Source organism: Carex rostrata, chromosome 2, assembly GCF_964058835.1.
Source record: "Carex rostrata chromosome 2, lpCarRost1.2, whole genome shotgun sequence".
Classification (NCBI taxonomy): Eukaryota; Viridiplantae; Streptophyta; class Magnoliopsida; order Poales; family Cyperaceae; genus Carex; species Carex rostrata.
In genome coordinates this window covers 5,381,783-5,392,367 of record NC_135919.1, presented here as the reverse complement: position 1 = coordinate 5,392,367, position 10,585 = coordinate 5,381,783, and the positions used below count along the sequence as shown (strand labels likewise).

The 10,585-nt window shown below is 34.3% G+C and overlaps 1 protein-coding gene across 1 annotated transcript; it reads left to right on the top strand.

The window, feature by feature from the left end:
* Positions 1-3,474: 3,474 nt before the first annotated feature.
* Positions 3,475-8,998, top strand: PYRD (pyrimidine d). The gene is made up of 11 exons (XM_078320449.1): positions 3,475-3,781; positions 3,874-3,956; positions 4,041-4,364; positions 5,441-5,723; positions 6,589-6,669; positions 6,743-6,850; positions 6,960-6,989; positions 7,299-7,436; positions 7,681-7,718; positions 7,817-7,916; positions 8,605-8,998. Exons 1-11 carry the CDS (start codon positions 3,623-3,625, stop codon positions 8,686-8,688), a joined length of 1,428 nt encoding a protein of 475 aa, XP_078176575.1. The 5' UTR covers positions 3,475-3,622; the 3' UTR covers positions 8,689-8,998.
* The last annotated feature ends 1,587 nt before the right edge of the window (positions 8,999-10,585 follow it).

Below are 10,585 nucleotides of genomic sequence, written 5' to 3'. Positions count from 1 at the left end.
AGATTCAAAATCCAATTTAGAAAAAATGACTACATGTATTTTTTTGTTATTTATATAAAAATAAAGGTATGAAAGTCTACTTTTCAATAATATAATTTTTCTATACAAAAATATTACATATTGGTATAGTTTTAACGATTAATTGACAGAGGTCAGAATAGTTTGAAAGGAGGCATATTTAAAATCCGAATTCTAGCCAATGGTTAGTCCGGTCCGGTTCTACACGGTTCTAGTGAAAAATTTTGACCCAAATCCTTAAAACGTTCAAAAAATGAATGCATTAAAATTAATTTATTAACCTTCTAATTTTGACCGCTTGACTTTATACTAAATTAATTCAAATATTTAAAATTTTCACATGTAGATGCATCACTCGTAAGATAAGCGGGTTTCAACAGTTTGAATTTGTCATTTGAAGCCGATTTGATGAGTTTTAGACTTGAGTTTACCAAAAGACTAGAACACCCTAGTTCTACTCTACATGGCAAATTAGAAATCGTTCGAGTAAAAAGGAGCATTAAGGAAAATGCATGAAGAGAGATAGAGAGAGAAACAATAGGAATATGTTTTAATTAATAAAAATTATACTTGACAGTTACTATCAAAATAAATTAAAAAGAAAAAAGAAACTATAGGAATATAATTCTTTAGCTAGCTCCTTTATCTTTGGAATAACATTAAATAATTCAATTCCTTGTCGACCCGTTCCCCTTACCTAATTTACAAGAGCTTTCTCAGTCGATTTTTGCACTATTCCATGTCATGATCAAAAGTTAATTTAAACTTGCATTTTGATTTCGTCCTTAGAAATCATGCTGTTGAAGATTCGATAATAACGCCTCACGGATGTTTACACTTTTTCCGTCCCTTTTTTCTAAAATGCCACAGCCATTTGTGTTATCACAATTTCACATGCATTGCACTTAATGTCGGTTATATATATTTTAGAGTAGGACTGGGTGTTCTTATGTTCATCTTTGGTGAGCTTAAATCTAAAATCTATTAGATTGGCTTTAAATAATAAATTCAAACCGTTGAAATCAATTTACTTCACAAGTGATGAGTTTACATGTGAAGTTTTTAAATTTTTGAATTAATTTTGTATAAAGTCAAGTAGTAAAAAAATATTTAAAAAATGAATACACTAAAATTAATTTATAAACATTCTAATTTTGACTGCTTGATTTTATACTAAAATAATTTAAAAACTTAAAATCTTTGCATTTAAATTCATTACTTATGAAGTAGATGAATTTCAACAATTTGGATTTATTATTTGAAACCGATATAATATATTTTAGAGTTAAGTTCACCGGACACCTTGGTGATCTTAAGAACACTCTAGTTTTACTTTATATTTATGCACTTGTGGCTTAAGAAGAATATCGCTTTTTAGTCAGCTCTTTTGCGAGGCTATTACTCTACAAATCCGATCCAATCTAAACTCAAATTCAAGCAAAAACAAGACGATTGAAATCCAAACACCTTGAAACTCAAAAATAATCCGAAACAGTACGCTACCACATGTACTTGACCTGACTTCATCCGTATGTTTGTCACCTCAAAAGAAACGGAGGAGATCAAAGGAGAGAGAGAGATTTTTTTTTTTTTAAAATTCAAGGGCATATATGACAATTTTTTTTTAAAATTGAAGATTAATATTTTTTTTATTTTATGGGTAAATATGTAATTGTAATATTTAAAAGGATAAATATGATATTTCAAAAATTTAGAAGAAAAACTAATGAAAATTTGAGATTTTATAAGAATATCGTGAAATTCTCACATAATTAAAAATATTAATAAATGCACTTTATATATTATAGATTTATTTCAAAGGTATTTATTTGCATAGATATTTATGCATCACGTATAATTAGCACAATACAAATATTAATACTGTTTTAAGGACAATTATTAGTTTTAGTCATTTTAACTTTAATTTATTAAAATATGAAAAGACAACTTCCAATAAATATATTATTTAAGATTTTGATTGCATAAATGTTAATGTACGATGAAGTTATTTATCTTAATATTAAAATTAGTGTATATTTTGAAATGCTTCCCAGCAATATTATTTGTTGGAAATATTTTGATGAGGAAGCTAATTAACCGAAAATTTAACAGACTAATCCCATAACTTTAAACTCGCAAGAGACACCTACGATACAGCCTAGTGTCATTTAGAGTGAAAAACCGTACCGTGCCGTAATTACACGTCGTGATTTTGGTTTTGTACGTGTTATGCTGTGATCAAGTCAAATTTTTATGTACTGTGTCTATGTTGTGTTGTGTTGTGATTAACCAAACCGAACAGTCTATGTTGTGTTGTGATTAAAATATCAAAGAGTGGTCACAGTATGCAAATGGTTATACCACAAATCACGTGAATCACGCCGTACCTAAACGTACTGTGACCAAACATAACTCACACGATTCGTGTGATTATTTAATCATAATTTAGGTTTATTTATTTAAGATTAATTACTTGATCAAGATCTAACGGTCCTAATTAGACGTGACTTGCATGACTACGTGTCGTGCTGTGATCAGAACTTTCGTGTGAAGTGATGTATCAAATTTTCAAAAGATAGTCACAACACGCGAATAATTACGATACGAAATATGCAAATCAGGACACATAAACCGACACACATATCGTACTGTAATCGTACCGTTCCGTAAAAGAACCGGCTCCGTCGTGCTATTTTTTCTCTCTTTAGGGCGTGCTCCAGACGGGGGTACACGGAGGGAGGGGAAGGGCGAAATCACTGTGTGGAGGTGAATGCACACCAGACCGGATATGACCGGGCGAGTTTACTTGCTCCAAAAGGAGAGAATCAGAGAGGGAGCGGAGGGGAGAAAACACTGTTCGGAGGTGAGTTTCGTGTTCAGTTTTGACGAAATCATTACCTCCCAAATCGGAGTGTATAGATTACTGTTTGAAGAGGAGTTTCCACTCTATCTCCTCCCTTTTCTTCTCTTTAATGAAGTTTTACTCTCAGTTTGTGAAGCACAGCCCTGGTGTCAATGACTCGATGTAAATTAGCAACAATCAAATATTAGATGAGGAAATGCAAAACGCAAAACGCAAAGAATGAAAAAAAGAAAGAAAATACTAATAATAATAATAGTAGTAGTAGCAGCAGCAAAAGAATACGGGAGTTGCTGTCGAGCATCGACTCACTTTCAAGTTTTCAAGCTAGGAGAGAGCTGGCCCAAAAATTGTGGAGACACGATCAAACAGGAGTCCTAGTCGCTAAAGTAACTTAAATTTTGAGTTTGTATTTGAACCGTCCGATCAGAATCCGAACCAATCCAATCCGAGGTGAAATGGCCGGAGTTCCTTTAATATTCACGCCAATGCAGATCAGACGGTCCGAATCCAAACTCAAAATTTGAGGGACCTCAAGTTATTGAATTCAGTTGTGGGACCTACCCGTCAGTGTCAACTGTTATTGGCCTGGTCCACAATGGAATTTTGGAATCAGCCACGCGACCGCTTTCAAGGTTTATTTCGAGACCTCTCTCTACTATTCCTTTCGCACCGCCGCCGTGCACTCCTCTTCACCTCCACCTCTCCTCCGCCTCTTATTCGGCACACACTCGCTGCTTCCAGATGGCCGCTCGCTTCTGGCGGAGCTCCATTAAAGAGGCCTTGGAGAGTAGCCTGAGACGCAGGGCTGCAGGAATGGGCCCCAGTGTCAGACAGCTATCTTCCTCTGCTGCCTCAGAGTTGCCTAAACTGAAACCTAAGATCCCACCATTGTCCAAGAAGGTTTAAAGCGAATTTCTTTCACGAGCATTTTATCATACACCTTACGTGCATACTAGTTATTACTTATTGATCATTTTCCTTGTATAATATAGGGAAGGATTTTAACTGGAGGCGTGATTGGCCTATGCATTGCTGGTGGTGCTTATGTAAGCACTGCTGATGAAGCCAAATTTTGGTATATCTTTTCTCACTCCTCACAATAACACTTCTAAAACTGAGTACACTTATAAACTGTATCTTATTGGTTATCTGTTTACAGTGGTTGGTTGTTCGATTTTACAAAGGTGATCAACCCTGTGTTTGCACTACTAGATGCTGAGTTGGCACACCGGCTGGCTGTGTTGGCAGCATCCCATGGACTGGTCCCAAGAGAGAAGAGATCAGACCCACCAAGTCTCGGGTTAGAGGTCTGGGGGAGAAAGTTCTCAAACCCAATTGGGCTAGCCGCTGGTTTTGACAAAAATGCAGAGGCTGTTGAAGGATTGCTTGGGTTAGGGTTTGGTTTTGTTGAGGTTGGGTCGGTGACTCCACTCCCTCAGGAGGGAAACCCTAAACCTCGTATATTTAGATTGCCAGAGGAACGGTTAGTGATTAATCTTATTCGTACTTCCAAATTTTATTTGAATATGAGCTCCATAATGTTACTGTGTTACCTGTTGGTATGGTATGGTATGGTATGGTATGGTTGTCAGTGAAAGCACAAAAAGAGAATGAAGTTCACAAAAATAAGATATATTCGTAGAAGCCCCTAAGATTGCAATGGAATGCATAAAAGCCTAGCCCATTTCATTTCCACTATATATAATGGCATTGCTGTTTTATTGAATGATAAAAAACTATGTTCCGTGTAAGTTGGGTCATTATCACTGTCACTCTTTTTCATTTTGACGTTGTGATTATCTACAAGAATAAAAAGTTACTCTTACGAAGCATACTTAGGTCATGTCAATTCGGAACTAGAAAATTCACTTAGGGGGGCTGAAATGTAAAATGCATAATGTTGGACAGTCAGGATTTGAGCCCCAAGTCTCCACGACCACAAAGTGGAGTTCTAACATCTAAGCTATATGCACACATTAGCAATTTATGACGGGGCTATACCATATAAACACTTTTAATCAAAAGAAATTTAGCTAAACCATATAAACACTTTGAATCAAAAGAAATTCAATTAAATTTCAATATACATGATTAAAAAAATTTAAATCATGGGGTTGTCTAAGCACATCCAAGTCAAGCAGTAGATACACCCCTGGTCAATTCAGTTATGTGCCATTTCAATAATATGAATGGTTCACCTCATTTCATGTAAGGCTATTTTCTGTTATCTGAAATATTCAAATTTTTTTTATTAAGGAACAATAGATTGAGAGGCTTACTTTTTTTATATGAGGCATTGACTCCTGCAAATAGTTTCTGCTTCTTCTCGCAAGCAATGTTTTTTTTGTCATTTTCCCCTCAAAAGTAAACAAGCTACAAAACCTGATCGAAGCACATAACAAAATCACACTTTACATTTTTGCAAATAAATGTACACAGAACATCAATGATAGCAATTTTGTTTCGCAAAGTTGCAATCTACTTCTGGAGTATTATTGGACCCTGATGTATTGCAATGAATCCATTTAATTTTTATTTTCTCTCTCTCTTTTTCGGCAGTGCTGTGATAAATAGATACGGGTTCAATAGTGAAGGGATTGTGGTAGTTGCTAAAAGGCTCGGTGCTCAGCATGGTAAGAGAAAGATGGAAGAAACATCCGGTTCTTCACGCGCTTCTAATCCTGCTAGTACTGCTGCTGCCGATGATAATCAAATAAAGCAAGGTGGTAAAGCGGGCCCCGGCATTTTAGGGGTTAACCTTGGAAAAAACAAAAACAGCGAAGATGCAATGGCAGATTATGTGCAAGGAGTACATACTTTGTCGCAGTATGCTGATTATCTGGTACGTTTTTTTTTTTTTTTTGAAGGTTAGGGGGCAAATTGCCCACTAACAAATTGTATTAATGAACAAAAACTTTACAACCTAGGGATCTATTACAAGTAAGTCACAAAGCAAAAAGGAACTGCAAGCATAGAACAATAGTGATTCACAAAAGCCCTCCCTCAACCTAATCTTAGTTACGATAACTGTCGTACCACTCGTGTATTTCATTAGCTGTATCATGAAATTTGCAGAAATGTTCCTGCAGTATCATGACATTGTATGGCCATCCTTCTTTTTACAATAAATGAGAAAAGCTCCTTGGAGTCTGGAGACTAAGAAACCGTGTGTACCATCTTTGAAATTCTCCAATAATGGACTCTCTTACAGTTGTTGAGAAGGACGGCTTTTAAATTTTGTGATAATTTCAGGACTCTTTTGCAAATTTTCTCTTGTTATTTTTTTTTCTTTTTTGCAAAGAATTACTTGTGGATACAGGGCTACACAGTTTGTGGGTTCTTGCTTGTATAATAGCCTTTTCTTTGGAATTTGAGAAGATTGCATCAGTTTATTGCAAGTTTTCTGTTCTTTGTTTAAGACTAACTTCAGTTAGTATTTGAACAAAGAAGGATTTCCATGCAGCTATTGTAGAGATGATTTGTGCAACTTTTTTACAATGTCGGGGCTCTTTGGATATTAGTTTTTCTATTGCTTGTGTCTGGTTAGGTTGTGTTATTTTTTATTGTCTGGTTGAAATCTGAAAATGTAAATGCCAGGTTCAGTGCCAGAATACTTCCAGTATAACTGGTATTTTGTGCAACCTGTTTCGTACAGGACTGGTGTTGTGTTCTTTTGCATTTTGTCTAACTTATCTTTCCAAGTTCAGGTAATTAATGTATCTTCCCCAAATACTCCTGGACTCCGGAAGCTTCAAGGCCGTAAGCAGCTCAAAGATCTAGTGAAAAGGGTTAGGACCTTCTTTCTCTCTATCTCTCTTGTGGATTTTAATTTATGGACTTACGAGGTTTTCTGATTAAAAGGTGCAAGAGGCACGAGATGAGATGCAATGGGGTGAGGAGGGCCCACCACCGTTGCTTGTAAAAATTGCACCGGATTTGACTAAAGAAGACCTTGACGATATAGCTGCTGTAATGTTTATTTTTCCTGAAATAATATTTTTGGACTGATTTAATGTTCCAGTCTGCTAAAAGAGAATGTTCTAATATTTCCATTTTACTTGTTTTGACCCATATGTAGGTAGCTCTTAATCTTCGATTGGATGGTCTGGTATGTTGTATTTTTTTTTCTTTCAAATTTTAATTTTGACCAATTAAATTATCTATCTTAATATATAGTTGCTAGAAAAGCTACTGGCAATTGTTTTCTGGCACAGGTTCTTGTCCTTTATAATGTTCGCCATCTTTTGTGATACAATACTTAAAATATAAAGAATAATAAAAAAGAAACAAGTATATGTAATGTAAAAATTTGGCACGAGCTTTAATTGTTTAACATTGGAGAGTTTTGCATTTTCATCCAAGAGCTTTAGTGGTGAAAGTAGTGCATTTTGATTGTTATATGGTTGAACTTATGCAGATAATATCAAACACTACTATCTCAAGGCCACCGCCTGTTGATCAATACCCTATATCAAAAGAAGCCGGTGGTTTAAGTGGAAAGCCATTATTTGATCTGTCTACTAATGTTTTGAAGGAGATGTATCTTCTTACAAGGGTAAATTCTCAATATATATTTTTTTATTTCCTTGTGAATACATTCAAACAAATGCCATTTTTAAAGCAAATGTGTGATAGACCTTGTGTCTTGGTCAAATTCTCTCAATTATAATTTGCTCAATTTTCTCAATGAAAGAAAATCCAATTATTTTATTATGATTGTGACCATTATCATAATGAAGATGTGAGGTTCAGATTAAACTTCTATTTACTGTTTCTCAATTGTCCCTAATTATTTTCAGGGAAAAATTCCACTTATAGGCTGTGGCGGTGTAAGCAGGTGATAAGATCATTAACTAGTTTATAGATTGATTATTATTTTTCACTTTCAACCTCAAATCAATGGTTGATTATTTTTTCTTGTTGATAATAATTTAGTGGTGAAGATGCATATAAAAAGATTCGAGCGGGGGCGACGCTTGTTCAACTTTACACTGCCTTTGCTTATGGTGGGCCTGCTCTTATTCCTCAGATAAAGGTTATTACTGGACACTGATATTAAACTTATTAGGCTATGATTTTTCAAACATATCTGGTTTATAGGGCTACTCATATCTCCGTTTTCAAAGTCTAAATGATCAATCTGAATTGCTCAACATAATCTATATATAAAAATGTACTGCAGATCAAATTTTATATTTTTTAGAATTTTTTACTATTTTTTTAGATAGGTAGAAAAACACTTAATTTAAAATTTCTGGACATTACCTATCTAGTAAAATAGTAGAAATTCTAAAAAAAAAAAAAAATTTGGTTTCCAGGTACATTTTCATATGGACATCATGTTTAACGGTTCGGATCGATTGTTTGAACTTTGAAAATAGAGATATGGTTCCATAGCACAGGTCAATCCATAATTTGCGTATTACAATAGCCACACTCAAAAGGTTGAAGTAACCAGTACAGGAGATCATAAGAAAATTACATTTTTTTCGTAAGGGCACTTAATATTTTCTCACTTTTTTTTCTGGCACATAAATGATTGTTGGAGAATATGTATGGACAAGAATGGATTGTTTCAATTTGTACAAAATTGCTCAAAAAGACCACTTCCAAAGCCTTTATTGTCATTGGACTGCTCCATCTTATCAACTCTTTCATGCAATTGTTGTATACTTGGGAGTATATTTATGCGGTTTTGAAAATTCTATCTATACTTTATTTAGGCTGAGCTTGCTGAGTGCTTAGAAAGAGACGGTTTTAAATCTGTTCAAGAAGCTGTGGGTGCAGACTACCGAGAAATAAATTAACAGGTCATTCATTGTAAGATTTTTCAAGACAATTTTGAAGAGGATTAAGAATTTTGATCACGGGTAACATAATTTTGATTCAAATGTTAATATAGTTTCTAGATTATTTGCGAGCCACCAATAATGCCATGCCAAACATCTGAAATTTTTTGTTCTGATAAAATGTCTAGTGTTGATATGTTATTCTATAGGCTTATTTTGGTTATTTGGGGGCTCTTGTTGTTCTCTATTTTTTTTATCTTTGTTGCAAGTGTATCACCTGCCTAGTTTCAAATTATCAAAATGATGTATTGATCTTTGTTGCTGCTGCTTTTAAGAATGTTCAAGAAATAAGAAGAATATTAAGTGACCTATAGGCAAATATTTATATTGCCAGGAACTTGTTGATTGATCCACCTAACCACTCAATCACTAATTGTAAGCTGTAAGGAGCTAACTCATGAGTCATGATTAAGCTTTTGAATTTTTCTGTTGAAATGTCTGTTATTCATATTATTATTTTTATTAGACTATTTTATCTATTTTTTGATAGCTCTTTTTTAACTATAATATTAGAGAGAATTCTCTAATATTAACGGTAAAATATATTAAGTTGCTATGATGTGTACCGGATGCATTCATCTACCTGATGCATGTATGTTTCTATCATTGGTTATTCAGTGTTAGTTAAACATCATCACAAAAGGCCCACACAATGCCTCAATATTCTATTTTTGACAATGGTTCAGTTTTCATATCCTTTTGAATTTTTCTAATAATGTTATTAGTGTCTTTAGAGTTGTGTTAGTTGAAAGCTACATGATTATGCACCAAGCCTTTTATAAATTCCATTTTAGGACATATGATGACAATTCTTTAAAGGTGGTTTTTGGGGTCCTGTTCTTTGCGTTTCATCCTTATCCATTAGTGCCTTACTGCCTCTGCATAATTAGAGATATTCTTTAAGAAAAATATGTACTAACTCTGTAATTAATCTAGTTTTTATGTGGGACCTACAGATTGTTGAAGAGTCCCTGGCTATATGTATTTTTCTGAATAGAAACCCTTTATTTTTTAGTCACTAAAATAATACATTACATCAGGTACCCCTCTACATTGAAAGTTCACGCTCAAACTAACAATGGATCAAAAGGTGTACACCAAAAAGCAATTTGTTACTTTTCAAGTATTCTTAAACCAAATTAACTCGGAATTACTGTTTTTTTTTTTTTTTTTGCCAGAAATAACTCAAGTCACAATACCAGTTAGGGATTTAAACGACATGACTGGAAATGGCACGACAAGCGAAAGATCTTGTCACAACACTGCATGTGGTCACACGAGTCACGTGTAATCGTTAGATCTTGATCGAATGGTGAATCTTGAATAAACTAATCTAAATTTTGGGAAAAAAAAATAATGAAATGTGACATGTGGTCGTGCTGTGACCATTCTTCCAAATTTGATCACGACACAGTATGTATAAATCTAACTTAATTACGACATGACACGTATTTAGATCCCTAGTACCAGTCCAAGCTCTGTAACACAAAATATAACATGGATACCTTCTGAATGAGGTTTAGATTTTCTTTTGTGTGCCAAAATCCTTTTGAAATGACTTGAACTGATGCGCTTGAGATATTTCTATTTTTAGCCAAACACCCAATAGTGTTACAACAAGAGAAACGTGATCAGACTACTAATTAATAAATTAATTAATATGTGGTCTATAATTCATGAACCATTTAATATGCTCTCCATATCAGTTCCTATGATCCTATCTGCTCCGACACACATCTCTATTGACATCTTATTAGTTATATTTCCAATCCAACAGCTGTTTGCCATAAGCACTTGTTCTCCTTTTTTTAGTGCCTCAAGCGGATGGTGGTGGTAGACTTGTAGCCTGTGGTGG